At 46.4% G+C, this 28,000-nt stretch overlaps 1 protein-coding gene across 1 annotated transcript in view; it reads left to right on the top strand.

Annotated features, from left to right (window-relative positions):
* Positions 1-225: 225 nt before the first annotated feature.
* Positions 226-28,000, top strand: part of ZSWIM5 (zinc finger SWIM-type containing 5) — a 66,299-nt gene continuing 38,524 nt past the window's right edge. The window contains exon 1 of the mRNA XM_073643583.1: positions 226-767. Coding sequence (XP_073499684.1) covers positions 281-767 — 487 coding nt within the window. The 5' untranslated portion in view covers positions 226-280. The remainder of the gene's footprint in view (positions 768-28,000) is intronic.

The raw sequence follows: 28,000 nt of genomic DNA, 5'->3' as shown, positions 1-28,000 counted from the left end.
AACCGGTGATTTATATATATACCCGGTGCTGTACATCTGTGTACATTGAGCTCTGGGCTTTGACAGCTGCTGAGTGTCACATTCCTCCCCGGCTTCCTGGCCTTTCTTGTCACCAACCAATCAGCAGCCACCTTCCCTGCGCGTCCTTGAACACCGACCAATGAAATAGCAGTTTCTATGCGCGGCCGCGGGATGCAGCCAATGAGCGGATATATTCGCAGTGGTCGTGGACGCGCCGCGCGGGTCCGGCGCTCAGTCAGTCAGAGAGCTCAGAGCGGACATGGCGGAGGGTGAGAGAGCTCCGCCGCCGCCGCTCCAACTCCCCCCGGCCAAGCGGCTGTGCTCCCGGACCCGTCAGCCCCCCCAGCAATGTCCGCAGCAGCGAGGGGCCGCAGCCCGGCCGCTCTACCAGCCCGAGTCCCTGCTGGACTGCGCCGCCAAGGCGGTGGCGGAGAAATGGGCCTTCGAACGGGTGGAGGAGCGGTTCGAGCGGATACCGGAGCCTGTTCAGCGCCGCATCGTCTACTGGTCTTTCCCCCGCAACGAGCGAGAGATCTGCATGTACTCCTCCTTCCAGTACCGAGGCGAGGAGACGGGGGCCCCTGCCGGGGGGTCTATAGGAGGGGCCCTGGGGCCGGGCCAGAGCTCTACTCTTGCAGGCATCGGGGGTCCTGGGGCCCCGGGAACAGGAGGAGGCGAGGGGCTGCCATTCCGTCGTGGGATACGACTTCTGGAGAGCGGCTGCGTGGAAAACGTTCTGCAAGTCGGTGAGTGGCCCTAAGACTGTGCGGGGTGGGGGCCCCAGTGCTGGAGAAAGGGTGTATAGGTGTACTCAATGACCAGGAAGCCTGGACCAGGAACTAGCGAGTGTTGGGCCAGTTCAGGACCTTTTGTTGGATGCCAGAGTCTGGATAAGCTCCTGGTTGGGGGCCAGGACCCATTTAAGTTTCTGTTTGGTTGTAGGGACCCATTTAAGACCTTGATTGGTTGTAGGGACCCATTTAAGACCTTGATTGGTTGTCAGGATGCGTTTAAGACCATGGTTGGTTGTTGGGACCCATTTAACACGCTGGTTGGGGATACGGTATCAGTTTAGCATCCTAGTTGGGAACAGAATTAAATTCAGTCCCTGGTTTGATGTCGGGACACTTTAAGACCCTGGTTGGGTCTGGTAAACCATTTAAGACCCTGGTTGGTTGTTGAGACCCATTTAAGACCCTGGTTGGGGTACGGTATCAAATTCAGACCCTGGTTGGGGGACAGGACCAGTTTAAGATTTTGGTTGGAATGGGTTCAGGACCACGGATGAGTTCTGTGAATATGGATCCAGTTTAAGGTCTTGAGTGGACAATTTGCAGGTAATTGGTTCATCCCTTTCAGGACCACGGACAATTGACAGGCGCAGGTTCAAGCGTTGAGCGATGTGACAGGGAATGAAGGGCATTGGGCGAGTTCAGGGGCATTCTGTACGGCTTGGTTGGGCTTAGACAGGTCAGCGGCTCGGAACAAGGACAAGGGAATCTGATTGATTTGCTCATGAACATTCAGACCGTGGATGAGTAATGAGATATTCAGTTCTGTAAATGAGGTGTGGGACTGAGCCTGGGGACTGGTGAACTAATCACTGCTCAGGCTTCCTATAATCTCCCTGACAGGTTTCCCTTCAGAGCTTTCTGTCATGTGAACCTTTGATGCTGAATTTTGGAGATGTTGTCGTCTAGTGTCTGGATCAGTCCCGGATCTTCTGACCCTGTTAGACATAGTGTTCTTCTCTAAAATCTGTGAAATTGAACTTTCATTTAGAAAAGCCCATAATGTGGACTATTTCTGCATTTACCCTTTATTGTAGGGGGGGGGGGGCTCTGGATATAGGATAAAAATTGGAATGTAAATTTTGAAAGTTGAGACTTTTACATCAGTTCTGGCAGAGAAGATACATTCATGTTTATCATTTATGAATATTCATTATCTATATCTCCTTCCTATCTGATGATTTTGTCCTTGACATTTCATTATAAAGCTGTTACGGACGGATCTGCAGGTTGTATACTCGGGTCTACGGACAATGTATTTTTTTTATATAGTTACATTCTATCTATTTGTTGTTTTCTTTTCTATCTTTGCTACAATCTATTCGAATTTTCCTCTGAACCAATCACCCTCATCGTCCCCATCATCATTCTAATCATCATTGTCTTCTCCTTCTAAGCATTTTTTGTAATTATGTTTGTTTCCAAGGAAGCTTTGCTAATAAGTGACATTCTCCAGACAAGCGGAGAGATTATCCCCCTCCCCTCCACTTTATCAGCAATGGATTGACTCTAACAGGCTTTGTAGGGTAAAATCCCCAGGCCAGACAATCACAAGGCTGTCAGCCTGACAAAGCAATGACTGCTCTTGCCTGCAGTGTCAGAGGGCATTGGAGCTCTAGCTGGCCCTTTTCCTGGGGTGGGTGGGGGTGTATAAATCTAATTGAAGTGGTGTTATTATTTTAGTCTCTGATGGCTACCGGCTGTTTATCTCTCCTCAGTCTTTTCTTTCAGGGTTATTTTTTTTTTTAGATGGAACAAATCGATTAATCGGGGCAATCGCTGCAATCATTTAACATCTTTTATTTTCAGTTACGGAAAAACAAACAAAAAAAATGAATGTGGACGGATGAGTGAGTAGAGCGTTGTTAATATTGATTCATCTATCACCCCCTGAAAAGTCACTGATTCGGTGAAATCTGTTGGTGATCTTGTACTACCACAGATTATTCTGACCACGCTGCAAGATTGGGAATGTGGAGGTTGTCGGCGACAACCCTAAAGATTACATGCGCAGAATGACCGTGTATAATGACTGTCAACAATCAGTCAGATCTGAGCTAGATTTATTTAAGCCTTTTCAGAGATGTTACAACATTTTGATTGATTTATCATGTAACAGGGTCATTATTGATTCATTATAGTCACCAGTCAGTGCAAGATCATTCATTTTGCATTTTTAGCATCTTTACCAGAATTTTTCTAGTATGGTCTGGCTGTGTAGAGGGATTATTTACCCACTGATCCATCTATCATCTCTCTGTTTCTTTAAAGAGACAAACACGGTCAGATATCTGCAAAAATCTTAATTGTGCATGGGGTACTTGTAAGACTGGAGGGTTAAAGAATTATGCTAATCCTGAGAACAGGGCTTTTAAGTGCCCCTTAGAAATGGGATGGTGGCCACGTATGTGTGCCAATTATTTTCTATGGGACTGCCCAGAGATAGTTGAGGACAGTGTTTGACTTTTCCCTGCAGGTCTAAGAATGGTGGCATGAATGCTTGGCCATTGCTCAATTTGGATGGGGCATTTAAAGATCTTGTGCTCAGGATCAATGGAGGTCGTACCCTCACCAGTCATGAAGTTATCATTTATCCAAAGGGAAGGTGGTATCTTTCAGTGTTTGGAATAATCCTTTAAATATCTTATCTGCTTTACTCATGGCGTGTAAACACCAGTGGTCTTTAAACCATGGCTTTCCAGCTGTTGCAAGATTACAACTCCCACCCTACAGCTGTCAAGGTCTGCTGAGAGTTGAACTTTCATGTTGGAGACCACTGAATGTAAGCCTCATAGGACTTTGCATATAAACTCATAACGATTGTAAGACACAAGGAGGACATTTGTATCATCATCTGATATCTCGCTGTTGTCGTAGGCAGGGCTCCCCCTCTAAAGTTTCCACTTATGTAATTCCCAACGCCCCACTGATGGGAGCCATGAAAGGGTCACTTGTTTATAAGCAGACACCCTTCCTATTTTTTTTCCAGGGTTATGGAATTTCGTTAACTTCTTCCAGAACCTAAAAGCCCCTAAAATCTTAACATTTGGCAGCAAATATCCAGGGGGAGGGAAAGCGAGAACTCCAAAGCCTTCTTCCTCCATCCGCTGAAAACTTTTAAATGCAGTTTCTTTCATCCCTCAGAGAGGCTTTTTTTTAATTCCCAGTACCAGATTCAAAGGGATTTAATTAGGCATTTAGAAAAAAAGAGGAACAAAGCGGCTCAGAAAGAGGCCATCAGCGTTTGTAGTGTGCGGGGCTCGCTGTGTGCAAGGGATGTGCAGTCACAGGCATTTCCATGCTGCTTGTGCCACCATCTAGGTTTCCATAAATGATCTCTGCATCCGTCCATCACCTCCTCCGTGGTGCCGCTGACCACAGACCACACACAGGTTGCTCTACTTAGTAATTTGGGGTTTACATGCAGCAGTTTTAGTTTCAGTCACCTGGACGTTCAATGTGTTTCTCGGCTCGACTTTTGCAGGCAGATATTTTGCCTGGGAAAAATTGTTTAAAAAAATAAATTCGTATATTGACTATATACTGTTTTTATTGCTGCATTTTTTAAATATTTTAGCAAAACTGCTGCATTTTGCTGTTATTTCATAAAAATCGTATAAAAAAAATCCATAAGTAAAACTGAATAATGTTTCTCAACTAGAGTATGAAAGTATTCCCAACAGGTCATGGATTCATAGCTGCATGCACATCAAATAAACTATATGTATGAATTGTAAGGACATCATATTACGGTAGTAAACGTAAGCACCTTATATTGTTTAGTATATATTCAAACATCCATACAAATCGGCTTGAGATCGGACCGCAATGCACGGACTGGCCGTGGGTCTCCCAACCCGAGCGTGACTGCTTCATAGCAATATATGAAGCTGTCACACGCTCAGGTCGGGAGATGAGCCACCAGTCCGTGCATTGCAGTCTGATCTCGGACCGATTTGTATGAAGCTGTCATGCTCGGCTTGGGAGATTTGCAGCCAGTCCGTGCATTGCAGTCTGATCTCGGACCAATTTGTCTAAGTGCGCTTTTTTAGAGCACCATAGGTGGTACAGCAAGTGCAACTGGCATATAACCTACAGAGCCTTGTACGCAAGGCCCTAGATTGTAAGCTCTTGTGGTCAGGATCTTTATAACTAGTAATGTCAGTTTTTGTGTGTTTTTTTTGATGCTTTTGTAATGCTGGATAAAAAAAGAATAAAAAAAAACCTTATGCATTTCACATGAGTTTTACAATGTGTTTTTTTGTCTGCATTTTGTATTTGCTGGTGAAACGTGGTTTGGAAATGTGTCACCTAAATAAAAATAAAAAAAACGCATGGCCAAAACCTGCATTGCACAAAAATGCAAAAAATAATAGGGAAAACCTGCAGCAGGTAGACATATAAAATATCGTCTAAGTTTCATCCAGAAGACTCGGATGATTTTTTCCCATTTGTCATCTGTGTGCAATCCGTTTTTGTGCAGCAGCAATTGTTGAAACTTTACAAGACTACAGTTTCCTGTGTTAGAGAACTGCAATGTATCCGTAAAAATCCGATGCTATATGGTGAATTCATACGGCACCCAATTTTATTTGCACACCCTTAGACTTAAATGGGCGAGTCTCATCCGATTTACAGAAGAAACAAGTGGACATTGCGATTGATTTTGGTTAGTGAAATTTTTTTTTATCTGCACTGCCCCATTGAGTAACATCAGTTCGAGTGCTGTCCGTTTAATTTCTCGTACCGAAAATGCAGCTGTGTGAACTTAGCCTTGATGAAACACTTGACTGTCACCTAAATTAGGGTGGGACCACAAAGGCGTCTGAAGCTCCATATACCTGCTGTAGTCAATGGTCGCACAATCAAGACACGAAATAATGTGGCCATCATGGTGGGTGGAGCCGGTAGATTTGCTTTTTATAGTACTAAGATCCTTAGATCAGCAATAAATTGGGAATTGGCAAACTGTTTGCTCATCTTGCAGAGTAGCGAATGCATAATGTGAATAATTCCTCTTTATATTCTCTTATTACCTGTTATTATTTATCTCAAACATCCGAGTAGAAAAAAACTTACTATTGTAATCTAGGTTTATCTCTGTTTTTGTATCAGATGGGATCAGACAAAAAAAACTGGTTAAACTGTGACATGCATGTACCAGCCCACTGTGTAAAGCTGCTGACAGCTTTGCAATGGGTCCAAATAATCTCCTGACAGCAGAACAGACGCCGAGTCCTGTGTGTTGTGCGGAGGCAACACCGAATGTCAGAACACCCCGGTGGTTACAGTCATAGCTGTCAGGGGCCCAGTGACTAAGGGGCCAATGTCCATTGAGATATAAAATGTGGTTAGTAGAGATGAGTGGATTACAACTGACCAAAATTCACCAGAAGCATTGATAAATCTGGCAGGTAGGAGGTAGTTTGCAGGCTCCTAGGAGTTCAGCTGCCGTGGAATACTGACCGGGCCGCTGGACCTGGGACCTGTGAATCGATTGGACATATAAATTCAATATGCCCAATTCTTCTCTTGTTGGCGACATTTTTCAGGAAAGAATTGGGAGGCCCCCAATACACATCAGATGGTCGATTAAGTTAGTTATAGTTACCCCTTTAGTACCTCTCTTGCTGTCATCATTATTTTTTCTGGGTAGTATTACTCTTTGCATTATTCCTGTGCTATGACAGCACTGAATGATGAGTCATTAAATCACATTGTTCTGAGACATCATATGGCCGGCATGTGTCATCTTCATATATTTTATACTGTGATGTCAAAATATAGTTGATGACGTTTTCTGTGTGCCTCATTCTACTGCTATAATATCAGTGTATGTTACTGATGTACTGTACTGCACCTCATGACTGCTACTGTAACTCATGTACTGTAACTTCACTCTATCCCTGCACTGTGACATCACTGTGTGTATTATCCCTGCACTGTGACATCACTGTGTGTATTATTCCTGTGCTGTGACATCACTGTGTATTACTGTACTGTGGCATAAGTGTGCATTATCCCTGTACTGTGACATCAGTGTGTGTATTATCTCTGTACTGTGACATCACTGTGTGCATTATCCCTGTACTGTGACATCAGTGTTCATTATCCATGTACTGTGACATCACTGTGTGCATTATCCCTATTCTGTGACATCACTGTGTGCATTATCCCTGTACTGTGACATCACTGTGTGCATTATCCCTATTCTGTGAGATCACTGTGTGCATTATCCTTATTGTGTGACATCATTGTGTATTATCCCTATACTAGGACATCATTGTGTGCATTATTCCTGTACTATGATATCACTGTGTGCATTATCCCTGTACTGTGACATCAGTGTGTGTATTATCTCTGTACAGTGACATCACTGTGTGCATTATCCCTGTACTGTGACATCAGTGTTCATTATCCATGTACTGTGACATCACTGTGTGCATTATCCCTGTACTGTGACATCGCTGTGTGCATTATCCCTGTACTGTGACATCACTGTGTGCATTATCCCTATTCTGTGAGATCACTGTGTGCATTATCCTTATTGTGTGACATCATTGTGTATTATTCCTATACTAGCACATCATTGTGTGCACTATTCCTGTACTATGATATCACTGTGTGCATTATCCCTGTACAGTGACACTACTGTGTGCATTATCCCTGTACTGTGACATCACTGATATTAGCTTTGTGCTGTGACATCATTGTGTGCACTTTCTCTGTACTGTGACATTACCAAGTTTACTATCCCTGTAGTGTGACATCACTGTGTGTATTAGCTTTGTGCTGTGACATCACTGTGTGTATTATCTCTGTACTGTGACATCACTGTGTATTATCCCTGTACTGTGACATCACTGTGTGCATTATCCCTATACTGTGACATCACTGTGTGCATTATCCCTATTCTGTGAGATCACTGTGTGCATTATCCTTATTGTGTGACATCATTGTGTATTATTCCTATACTAGCACATCATTGTGTGCACTATTCCTGTACTATGATATCACTGTGTGCATTATCCCTGTACAGTGACACTACTGTGTGCATTATCCCTGTACTGTGACATCACTGTATATTAGCTTTGTGCTGTGACATCATTGTGTGCACTTTCTCTGTACTGTGACATTACCAAGTTTACTATCCCTGTAGTGACATCACTGTGTGTATTAGCTTTGTGCTGTGACATCACTGTGTGTATTATCTCTGTACTGTGACATCACTGTGTATTATCCCTGTACTGTGACATCACTGTGTGCATTATCCCTATACTGTGACATCACTGTGTGTATTAGCTTTGTGCTGTGACATCACTGTGTGCATTATCCCTTTACTATGACATCAGTGTGTGTGTTATCCCTGTACTGTGACATCACGGTGTGTATTATCTCTGTACTGTGACATCACTGTGTGCATTTTGTCTGCATTATGCTAACGTCACGGAGTGGAGTCCCATTACAAGTTTTATTGTAGGGCCCCTAGTTATCTGTTGTGGCCTTGGGGAGCTGAATCTGGTCATGAGCGGCTACTGTAAGGGATAGGTGAGATTTACAAGGATCTTCCATCACGGCAAAAAAACCCCCTCACAACTAAATTAAAACCTCTTAAATACACGTAATAAACGCTTATGTGACCCTATAGACACAATCCTGGCCGACACTTACAAGAAATTGACCGCAATGAGTCAGCCGGTGAATACATCAGATAGCGATTCTAACGCACGACAAAATATTCATAAGCATGAGGCGATCCTCAGTTGTCACTTCCATCACACCGACTGTCTGACCCTGGGATCTTCTGTCTGCCCCCTGGGGGTGGTAATGTCTCACCTCTCCGTTCGTGCAGGGCACTGTTAGTGTAAGTTGCTGGGACTTGCTTGTACAACATACTTTTCATAACTTAACCCCTTTCCTGCCCTAAGCGTAAAGAACAGGAGTCGCTGGGTGGGCGCAGTCCTGGTAGACAGCAGCGTTACGCCAATCCCATCTTGGCGCATGGTTTCATTAATAGTCCCCTCCCCCGGAGTTCTGCTGTATCCTCTGTATACACAGTGAGTCCGGTGCTGTATATATAAGAGCTGGCTTTTCTTGTTACTACTCCCTGGAATGTAACTTTTTGCTCTCGATGTGCAGAGATTACCCAAATAAAATGAATATCACAGGATTAGCGCCTCATCTCTCATCCAGCCTCCCTGCACATAGCTATATTTTATACACAGAAAATTCTTATTTTCTTCTTTATTAATTTGTAATATACTTATCTCATTCCTCCCTCGTCTGCCCCACAAGTGAAAGGGACGACACAGACGTCCTGCCAGATACTTTGTAGCTGAGAGGATAATGACAGAAGGTAATTTCTTAATGTATTTGGTGTCTCCAGGCCAGAAGGATAATCTTACCGCCTGGTAACAGAATAGCGGAGCACGTTTATCATTAGCGATATCAGACAAAGGAAGATTTATCAACATGGTGCGTGACTTAAGACATTTGGCCCAAGCCACGTTCCTTACTCCACGTCATGACTGTCGGACATGTATGGCAAAAATGGAGCCAGATGAGATTAAATTTGAACTGATGTTTGATGTTACGCTTCACTTCTTTGTTTGATTCTTTTTTCCCTTTCCTCTTTTTCATCAATTATACCCTCACATTTCACAGTTTCTACACCATAGATTCAGTACTTGTGAATGTAGTTGCTTTTGCAGCAGGTGTGTGGATTTCTGCACGCCTCATCCGGAGATCTCTTGTATTGTTTTATTACCAAACTTGTCAGATACAGATGTATTCAAGTAATTACAATTTGTCAGAAGACGCTTACAATCGTTGCTGTCCCAGATTGATCTCTCGTGTCGCCTGTTGGCAATGAGACCGTCGGCAGTACTGAGCAGAGTATTTTTAAGGCGCGGGCGTTTGATGATCATCGCTGTAAGTGGGTGATGGAAAATTGTCACCATCAGTCTTCCGCGGGTCAGTCCTACACCTTTTCACCTAAAAGGTTACGAATACCCCTGTGAGTCACCACAGCCCCAGACGTCCACATCAGTATGACAGAGAAATTTTAGAGATATTATGTAAATTAATGTTAATCATATTATAAAGTTGCACAACTTTTTTTTTTTGTTTTAATTTTTCAAGATCTCTGCTTGCTTTGAACAAATAGAGACATGTTTATTCCCACCCAGAAGCAGGATAGGAGAGTCAAGAGCTGTCGCTATGTTCATCTGCCAAAGAATCATTCAGACTAAATATATTGTAAGGAACCTAGGTCAGGACAGAGCCTCTGAATATAAACTATCACTGGCGCCAATAACTGACAGCTAACAGATCTAGAAAAAAAATAAGGGGAGATAACGCAATGTATAATAGAAATTTGTAGAATTCGTAGTAATTGTCAGGTATTGCTTTCTGAAGTCTGGACCGGCCCTTTAAGAATCCAATTAGGGCATTAAACATTGTGCACCCCCCAAAAAATTATTTTTGTTAATTTACACAAGTTCGGTAATTCCTTTCGAACTAATTAGTTTCTGAGCAGCTTTCTTGTTTACGAGATTAACCCCTTTCATGCAACAGCAGTTTGGCGAGAGGTCGTCCCTTTTTTAGCTGTCCGGATGATTAGGTGTCCTGATTATGGTGCAGCAGATGTGGCTATATGAGGTTAATCCTGCACAATGTAATGCGGAGAACGTCAGCTAGCTCCATTCCAGAAACCTTCATATTCTTGTACCGCTATTCCCTATGGCTGTAGAGAACGGCAGCCATGTTTCTCAGGTCTGTTCACTTCTATGAGTAGAAGCAAGATTGTAATACAACCTCTGTTATATATGTAGCACAATATGGCATCGGCTCACTATTTGTGCCATGTATTTGGGGGTCACTGCACTCTTGCCTGAGGGGGAATGAAGGAAAGAAGAATCAGGCATGTTGGAGTTCAGCATGCCTGATCCTTGTTTCCATGGAAGATAAGCTACCACCAGAGGGGTCTGGTTACAGCTTATTTCCTTTTCTTCATTGACTTGATATGTATGCTCATCTGAGTTGAGGGTGCATATATATTTGGGTCAAGAGGGAGCTATCTATGATGTATGGGCAACTTTAGCTGTGAGGTCACGTGTATGACAGCCGTTGTCTATTTTCAAGGTCATCCAGCAGGATTTTGACTAATGACTGCCCCCCTCAATGCAAACATTTTCAAGGTCATCCAGCAGGATTTTGACTAATGACTGCCCCCCTCAGTGCAAACATGGCGTCTGGATGCTTTATGAATATGGAGCACAGTCGGCACTATGTGTATAGAAAACCCAAAACCCTAGTCTGGTCCGATGCATCGAGCTCGGATGTGCATGAATTATTTGCTGTATATAATTATATATTTTTTTCTTTAACTTCAAAGCAGTAATAAGTAACAAGATCCATTGCCACAAGACCAGCAAAGCAGCATCGATCTGTCAGTGATTAAGATTTGTCCCTTCTCGGGTAGCCGGTAATTAACGGGTAAACCTAATCTCACAAAATTGCTGTTATCTTGAGCATTCGGAATAATTTGCGGCTGCTCCTTATCTATGAAAGATGGATTACCAGTGTTTAGGGAATGGACTCAGGGGGGGGATGTGAGGAAGAAAGTGCGTGGAATTTAATTAAACGCCCAGAGATTATGAATATGGATGAACTTTGGGATTGTCGCGTCTCGAATGGTTGGAATAGAATCAAGTCTCCAGGACAGATCTTTAATCTGAACACATTAACCGTAGTTACTGGTGTAAGTGACGACGGAGCCGTGGGCCTCTCCTCTGCCGGATTCACTATCGGTCCTCCCGACCCGGCATGATGACATATACTCCCACTGATTTCATGCTTCTGCTAGAAATGTGATTGGCTTATATCCTGGGGCATCCACAAAACTCCTATAGGTGAATGGAAAGATATCACTCGGGCCGTGTTCAGATGAAGCCGTGGAAAATCGTTCTGATCAATAGCAAATTTAAAGATGATTGTCGCTTGGGAACATTCTGGACCTTTCTAACGACTGTATGCAATGACGGAAAACCCTCATTAGTGACAAGTATTAAAGGTGTTTCTGACAAGTTCAAAAATTGCACAAAAAAAATTGAAAGACACGTTACTTTAAATTCACTGCCATTATTGCGCCACTGATTCCGTGATTGGGTACCGCTGAGGTCAGTGATTGTCTGCAGTTGTCATGTTAGTGACATGACAGACCAGTGAGCAGCACTGGAATGGCGGCAGATCTATCAGCTAAATAATGTGTTCTTCATTATCATAATTCCAGCCCTTGGACAATTTTTTTTTTATAGTAAAAGCCTCTTCTGCAATGCCACTGATAAAGGTTTGCTACAGTTGTATCCTGTCTTCTGTCTGCCTCTGTCCTGACTTGTTACATTTTACCTTACAGTATACATGGTATCAGTCTGGAGTATGGTCTTCTAGACTGGATACAAATGCAAACCCTCAGCTGTGAGAGGTATTTGATCAGACTAGGCCTCTAGTACAAAACATTTCACTGAGGCAGAGATCTTTAGATTGGAGCACAAAGTGCAGTATAGGAGAAAGAATGGCTTCATTTTTTGCTATTTTTATTATATACTGCTGCTTTATTTTTTATAAGCACATAGCTTTTCCTATTATTACATTTGCATTTGTCTGTCATTTGCAAATTTGGAGCCATTCCCATAATTTCATACAACAGAAAGTCGCCCATTACATATGTGACCGGAAAAAGATTGCATTGCCTAATAATTGTTAATTTCATAATTTTGCAAAGTTTGATTTTTTTTTTGTTTCTTTTACATTATTGTCTAGAGCAGGGGTCTCAAACACGCTTCCCCTGAGGCTGCTTAATGCGGCAGCAGAGACCCCGTAATGATTGCGGCCTGGTCCTGACGGCCGCCGAAGTCAGTGATTCTTTTCAGTTGAATGTTATACAAGTTAGGGACCAGCATGGGCCATTACTACAAGATGGGAACCACGATGGGCACATTACTACAAGATGGGAACCACGATGGGCACATTACTACAAGATGGGGACCAGGATGGGCACATTACTACAAGATGGGGACCAGGATGGGCACATTACTACAAGATGGGGACCAGGATGGGCACATTACTACAAGATGGGGACCAGGATGGGCACATTACTACAAGATGGGGACCAGGATGGGCACATTACTACAATATGGGGACCGGGATGGGCACATTACTACAATATGGGGACCGGGATGGGCACATTACTACAAGATGGGGACCAGGATGGGCACATTACTACAAGATGGGGACCAGGATGGGCACATTACTACAAGATGGGGACCAGGATGGGCACATTACTACAAGATGGGGACCGGGATGGGCACATTACTACAATATGGGGACCGGGATGGGCACATTACTACAATATGGGGACCGGGATGGGCACATTACTACAAGATGGGAACCACGATGGGCACATTACTACAAGATGGGAACCAGGATGGGCACATTACTACAATATGGGGACCGGGATGGGCACGTTACTACAAGATGGGAACCACGATGGGCACGTTACTGCAAGATGGGGACCAGGATGGGCACATTACTACAATATGGGGACCGGGATGGGCACGTTACTACAAGATGGGGACCGGGATGGACACATTACTACAATATGGGGACCGGGATGGGCACATTACTACAAGATGGGGACCGGGATGGACACGTTACTACAATATGGGGACCGGGATGGGCACGTTACTACAAGATGGGGACCGGGATGGACACATTACTACAATATGGGGACCGGGATGGGCACATTACTACAAGATGGGGACCGGGATGGACACATTACTACAATATGGGGACCGGGATGGGCACGTTACTACAAGATGGGGACCGGGATGGACACATTACTACAATATGGGGACCGGGATGGGCACATTACTACAAGATGGGAACCACGATGGGCACATTACTACAAGATGGGAACCACGATGGGCACATTACTACAAGATGGGGACCAGGATGGGCACATTACTACAATATGGGGACCGGGATGGGCAATTTACTACAAGATGGGGACCGGGATGGACACATTACTACAATATGGGGACCGGGATGGGCACATTACTACAAGATGGGGACCAGGATGGACACATTACTACAAGATGGGAACCAGGATGAGCACATTACAACAAGATGGGGACCAGGATGGGCACAATATTACAATATGGGGACCAGGATGGGGGACATTACTACAAGATGCGGACAAGGATGGGGGACATTACCACGAGATGGGGAAACTACTACAAGATGGGGACATTACTATAAGAAGTTGGTCAGAATTACTATATGGTGCAAATTGTAAGAAAAAAAATCACTATGTGGCCAATTAGGGGACACAAAAAGGAAATACAAATTGTAAAAACTGTAAAATTGTACCATAGCCCATAAAATGAATGCCATGTAAAAGAATAAAATAAAAAAGCCAAAAATTTTCAAAAAATTATCCAAAAGGTGTATAGAAAAAACAATATGGTATCATTAAAAATTTCACATCATCCTGCAAAGAATGCGGCCCTTCAAATTCACATTTTTTCTATGTGCGGCCCATATACTTAGACGAGTTTGAGACCCTTGGTCTAGAGGTTGTCATGAAGTCAAGGCAACAAACATGGCTCCTGACGGAAGAGCGTCACAACACATTTCATAGAAATATACATTAAGCAGGAAGGATGGGTGCAATCGCTGGCACTAATGAATGCTGGTTTCTTAGTGCCCCCTGGTACGGAGTGCAGGCCTTTACTTCCCCTGGAGTCCCTTCTCCTGCACTCCGCTCTTCTACCCATCCTAATGAGTTATGGCAACAGCTAGTAAGGGCTGGGGGGGATTGTGCAGCCGCGCTGACCCACTTCCTGGACATCCCTACTGGAAAGCTGGATGTGTCTCCTATATGAGAGCAGGACGCCGCTGACAGCTGTGTTTATGGCTTTCCTTTCCATAATCCCGGACAATTCAGCCATTTGCAACAACAGCACAGGGGCAAAGGCATTGATTGTTGACGGGGATCATATATGAAGGCAGACAGGCCTGCACCCTCCGCACATGACAGCCACATACATTAATAAAGACTTTGGGGACAAAAGCTCCCACACTGCCAGGCCTGAATGACAGACAGATGTCTGCTGATTACAGCCGGGAAGCCATTGATGCCCACATGCAGAATTATTCATCTCTAGATTTTTTTTTTTCTCCCAATGTGGGTCTGTAAAAAGAAAAACAAACCTTAAAACGAAAGGACTGGGCAGATTGATCTCTGCAGTAAGCCGTCAGTCGTCTTTTATCATGGGTGTTGCATGTCGGCTGCTGGGGTTAATGAAACCCATCTGAAATAATCCCAATTCATTGGGTGAAATAATTGCATTTGGTTATGCTTGGACAGCCTTAATTAAAGATGTGTCCCAAGCTTTCCATGAAAGGAGACGTGATTTACTTGGGGATCTCCGTAGAGGATGAGGTTCCAGAAGTCGTCAATCCATATGTGTTGGATCAGAGCACTGAAGTGTTAAAGAACCACTAGTCCTACAGTATATACTGTACACATATACATGTAACGTCATTGGGGGGCGAAGTGTCCGGTGATGTCTCTTCTTCCCTTAGTCATTTTACTATCTTTTCTTCTCTATGTAACAGATACCCCCTTTAAAGCAGATGTCCACTTTTGTGTGCATACAATCCAGTGCTGATTTTTATCTCTGTCTCATTAGTACACATGTTTGATCAGTGACTCCAGCTGAGCTGTGGAACCTATTTGAGTCCATATCTCAGCAGAGGTTGAGATTACTGCTCCCCCATGCTTTACACTGCAGCTTTTTTTTTTTTTTAAAGCACAAGCACTGCATCAAGTCAGTATGTCGAGGGCTGAGGACAGGATGATTATAGCCTACAAACAGATTATACAAAACAATTGTTGCTCCTTGGGGAGGAGCCACAATAAGGAGGAGGAGCCGGGAGATCGGTTTTACAATAAATGTCAGTCTGTCCAGCTGCAGTGACCCAGATGAAAATCCATGACATGGGTGACATCAAGACTGGAGATGTTGATTGCCATTCGACAGTTTCCAAAAAAAGTGATTTAATATTTTTTTTCTCCCATTGAACAAGCATAAATGGCTTCCTAAAAAAAATCCATGCGGAAGGAAAATTGGAAATGTGAATGTTAGAATGAAATAGAGATGCAAGGGGGCTGGAGAGTCCTTGTCAGGTCTCATTAGCCCTTGCAGCCCCCTCCAGGCTTCTGTATCCAGGACCCAAGGAGATGAGTGCCCTCCCTGACACGTCAGCACTTCCAGCGCCCGCACGTTTCTCCTGACAGGTGGCATTTATTTCAGGTTATTTTTTGTTGCTGCGTATGGTCCACAGATTTTGCTGTAGAGGAGCCTGGAATTGCATTAGACTCCGGCTGACCACATTCACATGGGTGGCATATGGCTTTTCTGGGAAATTTGTGGCTTTTGTTGTTGGAAGCCTGTTTTTAGGTCCAGCAGCATGTAAATAACACACCCCGGCCTTACCATGGAAACTAAGAGCAATGTGGGGCCTGGTATATTCATCCTAAGCAGCGAGGAAGGGGGGGGTGATAACTGCGAGAAGCTGTGAATGGGAAGGATGAGAGATAAGTGCAGGTTCGCTGCCAGAATAGAAGCTTTTTGACACTCTCTGCATCACAATAGGAACAATATCTGTTGGCCTTGGAAATGAGAGGTGGCAATTGTAAAGCAATGAGTGTTGGACAAACCCCAAGAGAATATCGCTCTTCAGTATCTGAGAAAGCTTTTGTGAGGCCTCCGATCATCAGAATGGTTCATCGGCTCCCCTTGCATCACTCCCTGCTCCTTTCAGGCTTGTTTACTGTCACGCAGAACATTTCCCCCCCATCGTCATCTGATATGGAGGGCGATCTGAGAACTCGGGCCAGAAAACAGAAAGGAAGGATTTTCCTAAGACAAGTAGGACATCGTGTGACCTCAACGCAAGGCAACATAAGCCTTCATATGTCTTGGGAGTGGGACTAGGTAACCAGGCCAAGAAGTATCATCTCGCTGGTGGCTTGTCCTTGGAAGAACCTCCTTATAGTTCTGCATTTTGGGGTGACCTAAATCCTCCAGGAGAAGAAAGACCAGGCATGTTAGATTTTAACATACCAAATCTTTTGTTAATAGAGATGTCTGGCAGCGACTTTATTCCTCTTGCCCCATGAATGCTTGGCCGACCCAGTGTGTCTGTATGTGGGAGGGCCGGGAAGAATGGCTGACTACTGAATGAAATGAAGGTGTTTGGTTACCTTTATCCACAGGGGCACATCACTTATACACAGTGCGGATCGTGAGGAGAGGAGCGCCATATCAGGCACATCCTGATCTCAATGGGGGATCCTAGCGCTAAATAAAAGCGGGGAACACCAGGAGTGGTACAAATATCTGCTCATCCAGATACCTATTCCAATATTTAATCTGCTGCTATAGAAAGATCCCCTCTTTGTTTCGGTCAGGCCCCTCCACTATAGGCTAATTGTAATATATGTGATCTCTCTATACTCAGATTTTGTACTCGTCCCCCCCCCATCCCTTGACATCTAGCATTGTAAGCCTTATATATAAATATACATATATATATATATATATATAAGCGCTATACGGCTCCAGTGATTTGCTGACTCCTGCAGCTTAGGAACAAAGAAGACCAACCACAGCCGGGCCTTATAGAGCCTCTTTCTCTTTTGAACACCCCACCTCTCTATTCAGCCCCCTCCTGCTAATTAACGTAATTACAACTCAAGTGAATATTCATAAATGACTCTGGCTTTAATTTGTCTGAAATGACAGGCTGCTCACCCCCTGAATGATTGAAGAGGTCCGCGATAATTCCATTTGATTAGTCTCTTTCACCTCTTCTTTCCGCCTCTGTTAGTTTCATTACATTCTGTGTTTGTTTAAACATCCCATAGGAGAACCTCCTCACCCCTGTAGACCCTCCACAACTGTGCAGATCTCCCTCACCCCTGCAGACCCTCCACAACTGTGCAGATCTCCCTCACCCCTGCAGACCCTCCACAACTGTGCAGATCTCCCTCACGCCTGCAGACCCTCCACAACTGTGCAGATCTCCCTCACCCCTGCAGACCCTCCACAACTGTGCAGAGCTCCCTCACCCCTGCAGACCCTCCACAACTGTGCAGAGCTCCCTCACCCCTGCAGACCCTCCACAACTGTGCAGAGCTCCCTCACCCCTGCTGACTCTCCACAACTGTGCAGAGCTCCCTCACCCCTGCAGACCCTCCACAACTGTGTAGATCTCCCTCACCCCTGCAGACCCTCCACAACTGTGCAGAGCTCCCTCACCCCTGCAAGACCCTCCACAACTGTCCAGATATCCCTCACCCCTGCAGAGCCTCCTCAACTGTTCAGATCTCCCTCACCCCTGCAGACCCTCCACAACTGAGCAGATCTCCCTCACCCCTGCAGACCCTCCACAACTGTGCCGATCTCCCTCACCCCTGCAGACCCTCCACAACTGTACTGATCTCCCTCACCCCTGCCGACCTTCCACAACTGTGCCGATCTCCCTCACCCCTGCAGACCCTCCACAACTGTACTGATCTCCCTCACCCCTGCCGACCTTCCACAACTGTGCAGATCTCCCTCACCCCTGCAGACCCTCCACAACTGTGCAGATCTCCCTCACCCCTGCAGACCCTCCACAACTGTGCAGCTCTCCCTCACCCCTGCAGACCCTCCACAACTGAGCAGATCTCCCTCACCCCTGCCAACCCTCCACAACTGTGCCGATCTCCCTCACCCCTGCAGACCCTCCACAACTGTGCCGATCTCCCTCACCCCTGCAGACCCTCCACAACTGTACCGATCTCCCTCACCCCTGCAGACCTTCCACAACTGTGCAGATCTCCCTCACCCCTGCAGACCCTCCACAACTGTGCAGATCTCCCTCACCCCTACAGAACCTCCTCACCCCTGCAGACCCTCCACAACTGTGAAGATCTCCCTCACCCCTGCAGACCCTCCACAACTGTGCAGATCTCCCTCACCTCTACAGACCCTCCACAACTGTGCAGATCTCCCTCACCCCTACAAAACCTCCTCACCCCTGCGGACCCTCCACAACTGTGAAGATCTCCCTCACCCCTGCAGACCCTCCACAACTGTGCCGATCTCCCTCACCCCTGCAGACCCTCCACAACTGTGCAGATCTCCCTCACCTCTACAGACCCTCCACAACTGTGCAGATCTCCCTCATCCCTGCAGACCCTCCACAACTGTGCCGATCTCCCTCACCCCTGCAGACCCTCCACAACTGTGCAGATCTCCCTCACCCCTGCAGACCCTCCACAACTGTGCAGATCTCCCTCACCTCTACAGACTCTCCACAACTGTGCAGATCTCCCTCACCCCTACAAAACCTCCGCACCCCTGCAGACCCTCCACAACTGTGCAGATCTCTCTCACCCCTGCAGACCCTCCACAACTGTGCAGATCTCCCTCACCCCTGCCGACCCTCCACAACTGTGCAGATCTCCCTCACCCCTACAGACCCTCCACAACTGTGCCGATCTCCCTCACCCCTGCAGACCCTCCACAACTGTGCAGATCTCCCTCACCCCTGCAGACCCTCCACAACTGTGCCGATCTCCCTCAACCCTGCAGACCCTCCACAGCTGTGCCGATCTCCCTCACCCCTGCAGATCCTCCACAACTGTGCAGATCTCCCTCACCTCTACAGACCCTCCACAACTGTGCAGATCTCCCTCACCCCTGCAGACCCTCCACAACTGTGCCGATCTCCCTCAACCCTGCAGACCCTCCACAACTGTGCAGATCTCCCTCACCCCTGCAGACCCTCCACAACTGTGCAGAACCCCCTCACCTCTACAACTGTGTAGGGAAGGACGATAAGAAGAACCTCCTCACTCCTCCAGTACCTCTACAACTGTGTTGGACCCCAGCACCTCTGCAGTACATCCACAAATGGTTAGAACTCCTTCACTGCAGTAGATCCGCCTCACTCCTGCAAAACTGCAAAGTCCCCGAATACTTGAACAAATAGATCTGTACTTTCACTACAACCGTGCAAAGCCTCTTGATCCCTGCAGAATCCCCTCAACACTGCACAACCTTCAATCCCTGCTGAAATTACTTACCAATAAAACACTTATTTTTGCAGGGCCCTACTCATCTCAGACCCTGCTGGACACCCATCAGACTTTTGACCCCTGTAGGACCCCACTGATTGCTTCATCTTATCAGCCTTACCTGCTCCTTCTCTTTCACCTCTTCTTTCCGCCTGTTAGTTTCATTACATTCTGTGTTTGTTTAAACATCCTGTAGGAGAACGTCCTCACCCCTGTAGACCCTCCACAACTGTGCAGATCTCCCTCACCCCTGCCGACCCTCCATAACTGTGCAGATCTCCCTCACCCCTGCCGACCTTCCACAACTGTGCAGATCTCCCTCACCACTACAGACCCTCCACAACTGTGCAGATCTCCCTCACCCCTGCAGACCCTCCACAACTGTGCAGATCTCCCTCACCTCTACAGACTCTCCACAACTGTGCAGATCTCCCTCACCCCTGCAGACCCTCCACAACTGTGCAGATCTCCCTCACCCCTGCAGACCCTCCACAACTGTGCAGATCTCCCTCACCCCTGCCGACCCTCCACAACTGTGCAGATCTCTCTCACCCCTGCTGACCCTCCACAACTGTGCAGATCTCCCTCACCCCTGCCGACCCTCCATAACTGTGCAGATCTCCCTCACCCCTGCCGACCTTCCACAACTGTGCAGATCTCCCTCACCACTACAGACCCTCCACAACTGTGCAGATCTCCCTCACCCCTGCAGACCCTCCACAACTGTGCAGATCTCCCTCACCTCTACAGACTCTCCACAACTGTGCAGATCTCCCTCACCCCTGCAGACCCTCCACAACTGTGCAGATCTCCCTCACCCCTGCAGACCCTCCACAACTGTGCAGATCTCCCTCACCCCTGCCGACCCTCCACAACTGTGCAGATCTCTCTCACTCCTGCAGACCCTCCACAACTGTGCAGATCTCCCTCACCCCTGCCGACCCTCCACAACTGTGCAGATCTCTCTCACCCCTGCTGACCCTCCACAACTGTGCAGATCTCCCTCACCCCTGCAGACCCTCCACAACTGTGCAGATCTCCCTCACCTCTACAGACTCTCCACAACTGTGCAGATCTCCCTCACCCCTGCAGACCCTCCACAACTGTGCAGATCTCCCTCACCCCTGCAGACCCTCCACAACTGTGCAGATCTCCCTCACCTCTACAGACTCTCCACAACTGTGCAGATCTCCCTCACCCCTACAAAACCTCCGCACCCCTGCAGACCCTCCACAACTGTGCAGATCTCTCTCACCCCTGCAGACCCTCCACAACTGTGCAGATCTCCCTCACCCCTGCCGACCCTCCACAACTGTGCAGATCTCCCTCACCCCTGCAGACCCTCCACAACTGTGCAGATCTCCCTCACCCCTGCAGACCCTCCACAACTGAGCAGATCTCCCTCACCCCTTCAGACCCTCCACAACTGTGCAGATCTCCCTCACCCCTGCAGACCCTTCACAACTATACTGATCTCCCTCACCCCTGCAGACCTTCCACAACTGTGCAGATCTCCCTCACCCCTATAAAACCTCCTCACCCCTGCAGACCCTCCACAACTGTGCAGATCTCTCTCACTCCTGCAGACCCTCCACAACTGTGCAGATCTCCCTCACCCCTGCCGACCCTCCACAACTGTGCAGATCTCCCTCACCCCTGCTGACCCTCCACAACTGTGCAGATCTCCCTCACCCCTGCAGACCCTCCACAACTGTGCAGATCTCCCTCACCCCTGCAGACCCTCCACAACTGAGCAGATCTCCCTCACCCCTGCAGACCCTCCACAACTGCAGATCTCCCTCACCCCTGCAGACTCTCCACAACTGAGCAGATCTCCCTCACCCCTGCAGTCCCTCCACAACTGTGCAGATCTCCCTCACCCCTACAGAACCTCCTCACCCCTGCAGACCCTCCACAACTGTGCCGATCTCCCTCACCCCTGCAGACCCTCCACAACTGTGCAGATCTCCCTCACCCCTGCCGACCCTCCACAACTGTGCAGATCTCCCTCACCCCTGCAGACTCTCCACAACTGTGCAGCACCCCCTCACCTCTACAACTGCGTAGGGAAGGACGATAAGAAGAACCTCCTCACTCCTGCAGAACCTCTACAACTGTGTTGGACCCCAGTACCTCTGTAGTACCTCCACAAATGGTTAGAATTCCTTCACTGCAGTAGATCCGCCTCACTCCTGCAAAACTGCAGAGTCCCCGAATACTTGAACAGATAGATCTGTACGGTCACTACAACCGTGCAAAGCCTCTTGATCCCTGCAGAATCCCCTCAACACTGCACAACCTTCAATCCCTGCAGAAATTACTTACCAATAAAACACTTATTTTTGCAGGGCCCTACTCATCTCAGACCCTGCAGGACACCCATCAGACTTTTGACCCCTGTAGGACCCCACTGATTGCTTCATCTTAGCAGCCTTCCCTGCTCCTTCTCTTTACACCTTTTCTCCTGTGTCTCACAGTCTCTCTGCTTTCCTGCCCACTTCTCACTTTCCCATCATCTTGTCACATTCCTCAAGGCTCAGTGGCTTCCCGCCGATTATTACAGTGCGGACTTTTTATTAACACATTGATTCTTCCCTATTGTCTTGGACGGGTTGCATTGTGCAGGGCTTAATGCCTACCATTATTTACAGAGTCAGACGACTCAGGGGCGTGAGATCTGTTCCCATTACATAGATAACAGACACTGGGTGACAACCAACAAGGGCTGCCTTCACAGTGTTCATGGGTTGTCACCCAGATAATCACCTGCTCTTTGTAGTAAATGACATTGCATTATTATACACTCACTCTCTGGTGAACGGCTCCAGGGGTCGTCATTAAAGTTCTCGAAATGCACTGAATAGCAGTCCTTCCTGACCAGAGAATGTAACCAGACATGATTGGAAGCGCTGGTAGAAAGTGCAAGTCCGTAAGCCATTAACATACCAGGAGAGTGGGACTTGTACTGTGGCGCACATAGTGATGCATTTTTTTGTTCGCCGAGTCACAACCCTAACCTTGACCAGTCAAAATAGTCCCTACACGTAGTGAAGTCCCTTAGTCTTCCCATTCAGTACGGTACCAAATTCTGCGTGACGAGGCATCATACTGTATCTGCCCTCACGGTGCCCGTCACACAGTGTGATGCCCCCACTGTGCCTCCAAACACTTTATGATGCCCCTACAGTGCCCAACATACACTATAATACCTCATGCAATACCCCTCGCACATGATGTCCACACAGGGCTTCTCATGCACTATGATGCCCACACTGTGCCCCCCACACATTATGATACCCCAACAATGGGAAAGGACCCATCATACATTATGATGCCACCCCAGTGCCCCTCACACTGTATGATGCCTCCAGAGTAATGCATTAATGCCAGTGCACAAGACGGGAACTATTCAGGCCTTTTAAATAACCAGCATTGTGTGTGAAATACCTTTGTTACACGCTAGTAATCAGCTATTGAGCTATGACCACATCTCCATTTCCATTCCTTTTTTTTTCTGGTCAATAACAGGGAACAGCAGCACTCGAGATACAGTACACCTCCCCAGTGAGAGCACACTGTAAGGCTGTGTGCACACGTTGCAGATTTGTTTTGTTTTTGCCATGCTGATTTACTAGAAAAATCTGATGCCAGTAAAGTGAATGAGAAATCTGAAGTGTCATGCACACGTTGAGTATTTTTGACTTGCAGATTTGGCGCAGAAAATAATCTGCATCATTTCACTTCTCTGTGTGTTTTTGCCTGCGTTTTTCACCCATTGAATGCACTCAAAAAACTCAGGCAAAAATGCAAAATTTTTGAGGCTGCGTTTTCCTGCCAAGAGATGCAGAAATGGTGCAAAAATTTTTGCAGACAAAATACTCAGTGTGCACATACCCTAAGGCTGCGCTCCCATGATCAGGAAGTAGCAGCGTTTTGGACCCAGCGTATATTTGCTGTGTCCAAAGCGCTGCATTCTAATTACGCAGTTAAATCTGCATTTGTTCACTGAACCATGCGGATTTAACGCATCCTATCCATTCTATTGTTTCCACAACAGAAATTGACATGCTGCGGCTCCTAAAACCGCGCCACCGGTGAGTTTATGCGGCGGCAACTAGAAGCACAGTGGGCATGGGATTTCTATAAATCTGATCCACTGTGCTTGTACTGTACAACGCAGCGGTTTGGACGCAGCGCAGGTGAGCTGCTCCAAACCATTGCTGCTCCGGATTGTGGCCGCATACCCATAGGCTCAGAGGAAAAAGCTGGTTTACAGATCCCCAAACTAAGTCCTTGTTTTATTAGCATCCACTGTGAATTAATAATAATATTTTTTTATTTCTATAGCGCCAACATATTCCGCAGCACTTTACATTTTAGATGGAACTTGTACAGAAAATAAAGACATAATAGAATAACACATAATTGAATAGATACGAAGAGTAGTGAGGTTTCTGCTCGCAAGCTTGCAAATCTATGAGGAAATAGGGGAGACACAAAGGTAAATGGTAAAAAGTGCCAGTATTGTATGGTTCAGCCATCAATACAATAAATAGGGTATTCTCATAACGCTGCATGAACCGGTCCCCAGACAGTATGTGTACAGTACAGATACTGAGGGCTATTAAGTGCATGGAGGATGTGTAAACAGATGCTTCAAGGGGCCAGATTTGGGAGAACATATTGGAAGAGCAAAACGGGAATAGTTAAATAAGTGAGGTGATAGGCCAGTCTAAAGAAGTATGTTTTTAGGCCACGCATAAAACTGTGGGTATTGGGAATTAATCTAATTGTCCTGGGTAGTGCATTCCAAAGAATTGGTGCAGCACGCAAGAAGTCTTGGAGACGGGAATGGGAGGTTCGGATTGTTGAGGATTCTAATCTTAGGTCATTAGCAGAACAAAGGGCACGGGGTAGGGTGGTAGATTGAGACGAGGGAGGAGATGTAGGGTGGTGCTCAAGCGTGGGGAGCTTTGTGGGTAAGAATGATAAGTTTATATTGAACTCTATATTGGATGGGCAACCAGTGCAACGACTGGCACAGGGTGGAGGCATCATTGTAGCGGTTGGAAAGCAATATGATCCTGGATGCTTCATTCAGCACAGATTGGAGAGGGGTGAGTTTAGTAAGAGGAAGACTGATTAGTAGAGAGCTGCAGTAGTCCAGACGAGAATTAATAACAGCAACAGTAAGAGTTTTTGCCGAGTCAAAGGAAAGAAAAGGTCAAATTCTAGAGATGTTTTTGAGGTGTAGGCGACATAAGCGGGCGAGTGTTCGGATGTATTGGATGAAGGAAAGATCTGAGTCAAATATGACCCCAAGACAGCGGGCATGTTACTGGGGAGTAATGGTAGAATCACTCATTGATATGACAGTATTTTGTTTGGGAAGGTTAGTGGAGGGAGGAAATACAAGGTCGTCAGTTTTTGACAGATTCCGTTTTAGATAAGAGTTAGAGACAGCAGAAAGACAATCACTGGTTTTGTAGTAATGCAGGGGCGATGTCAGGAGACAATGTGTATAATTGGGTGTCATCAACCATTAACATTGTTGTTAGGCTACAATTGGCATCGTTATGCCTAATTTCTAAAAGTTTTGGGCCCCTTTTTCTCTCCTTTTGTTTCTGAGAACATTTTTTTTTAATAGGTCATGACAGTCATCAGTCATTGCCAGAACCCAATTTCTTATGCACATTGTGCCGTCTTGGTTAAGTCGGTGCACAACCAGTATCCGGCACCATTCGCAGCCACTCGCTTGTGTAAATATGGACGCCAACACTTCAGTATACACAAAACTGTTGCATTTTTTTGGGATACAGGTGCCTTCCCAACACTTATGGAGGCTGCCATGTTGTGGGCTTAGTCTACAGATATTTCGGGTGAACTCAGAATCGGGTCAAGGCACCGGCTCTAGTGCAAAACAGGGAGAAAAAAAGCAACTTCCAAATAGAAAGGGACAGAGAAACAGATCGTTGCCGGCACTGAGCGTCGGCCCCAAGGGCCGCCTGTGGCGTGTTCGCTTGGATGGAGACTCGTTCTCCTTCCTCTTCAGCAATCACTTAGCTTCCATGTCCTCACGTCCCGGTCGTACTTGTCACATGAAAGGCTGCGGCCTCGTTCATCAGTGGCATTTACATGCACGAGAGGCTCCTGAGTGTTTGTTGTGGTCCTGTACTTGGGGCCTCATTCATCGCTCCGTCCGTCCTCCTCTTCCTCGTTCGCTGCATTAGATCTCTCTGATTTGTCCCCTTGTTTCTGCCTGCATAGACCACTTGAAGAACAATCGCTCAGATTGGGAACCTGTGATCGCTAATGAATGCAGAGTATGAGGCTATATTAGTCTGCTCGTAACCCTTTAGCTGCCAGTGCTCACACTTGCCACGGAGCGTGACATCTGTTTGTCATCCAGCTTTCCTAGACTACTGAATGGCAAATCTGCAAGAATATGAACAGGAGAGGGTGGGCATACCAGCCGCTGCACTGGGGCACGTCCAGCCCGGGGGCTCATTACCAACATGTGCTGCTTTCACAGTGTTTGGAGGTGTCTGCCGTATTCACTAGGAAAAATGGCGCCTGTATGCTACCACTCACCTATGAAGGCCGATAGAGGATACGGGGTGAGTCTGCATAAAACCTGCACGCCCTAGGAACAGCGGGTGTTTTTATAGGGTGTGTGGCCGCATGGTGACTGCCTGGCAGGCTGGTGACAGTAGTAGATTAAAGGGAGAAGTAAGCAGATTTCTTGTTGCTGGGGATTTGCCTTATGATGGAGCTATCTATTTCCTTTACATCTTTCTGACCAGATGATTAAATCGGTTTTCTTAAAAATGAAATACGTTTTCCTGTGATCTCATCAACCAAACAAGAAAAACTCACATTAATCCCCGTAATAAGTTCTGCACCCCCATTGGTTATGACCCACAGGACCCTGCACTGCAATCATACAGCATTATCCCATACACTGTGCTTGTTGTTGGGTTAGATGAGATCCACATGCTCCCCCCTTTATTGAGACTCCTTCCCCCTGTATATTTGCAGTGGATTCCTTGATAATCTTCTTTTCCTAACTGGAGATTTAGTTACTTGTGGTTAATAATCTTCTGTCCATATTATGATCGAATCAGCTTTTGATTTCCTGCTGAGCTTGTGCTTATACACAGCATTCATTCAGAACAAGCAGAGCTGCAATGTAAAGTATCACACTATTTTAGAGTAGACTTGACAGGAGCTGTGCTGGAGTCACTGATCCAGGTGGAGCACAAGTTAAAGTGACAGGGCCATCCGTCAGTGAGTGGTATATGTTGGGCAGTAAGGATACAGGAAAAATGGGCATCTGAGCGACTAGGACCAACTTGTGATATCTAGACAACTTGGTCAGGTCTTGTTCCTGGTATGTACAGTACAGACCAAAAGTTTGGATACACCTTCTCATTTAAAGATTTTTCTGTATTTTCATGACTATGAAAATTGTACATTCACACTGAAGGCATCAAAACTATGAATTAACACATGTGGAATTATATACTTAACAAAAAAGTGTGAAACAACTGAAAATATGTCTTATATTCTAGGTTCTTCAAAGTAGCCACCTTTTGCTTTGATGACTGCTTTGCACACTCTTGGCATTCTCTTGGTGAGCTTCAAGAGGTAGTCACCGGAAATGGTCTTCCAACAGTCTTGAAGGAGTTCCCAGAGATGCTTAGCACTTGTTGGCCCTTTTGCCTTCACTCTGCGGTCCAGCTCACCCCAAACCATCTCGATTGGGTTCAGGTCTGGTGACTGTGGAGGCCAGGTCATCTGGCGTAGAACCCCATCACTCTCCTTCTTGGTCAAATAGCCCTTACACAGCCTGCAGGTGTGTTTGGGGTCATTGTCCTCTTGAAAAATAAATGATGGTCCAACTAAACGCAAACTTGATGGAATAGCATGCCGCTGCAAGATGCTGTAGTAGCCATGCTGGTTCAGTATGCCTTCAATTTTGAATAAATCCCCA

This window comes from Phyllobates terribilis, unplaced genomic scaffold (genome assembly GCF_046119375.1).
Source record: "Phyllobates terribilis strain yellow unplaced genomic scaffold, ASM4611937v1 Scaffold_8__6_contigs__length_399053987, whole genome shotgun sequence".
NCBI classification, from domain to species: domain Eukaryota; kingdom Metazoa; phylum Chordata; class Amphibia; order Anura; family Dendrobatidae; genus Phyllobates; species Phyllobates terribilis.
This window is presented reverse-complemented; position numbering and strand designations above follow the sequence as displayed.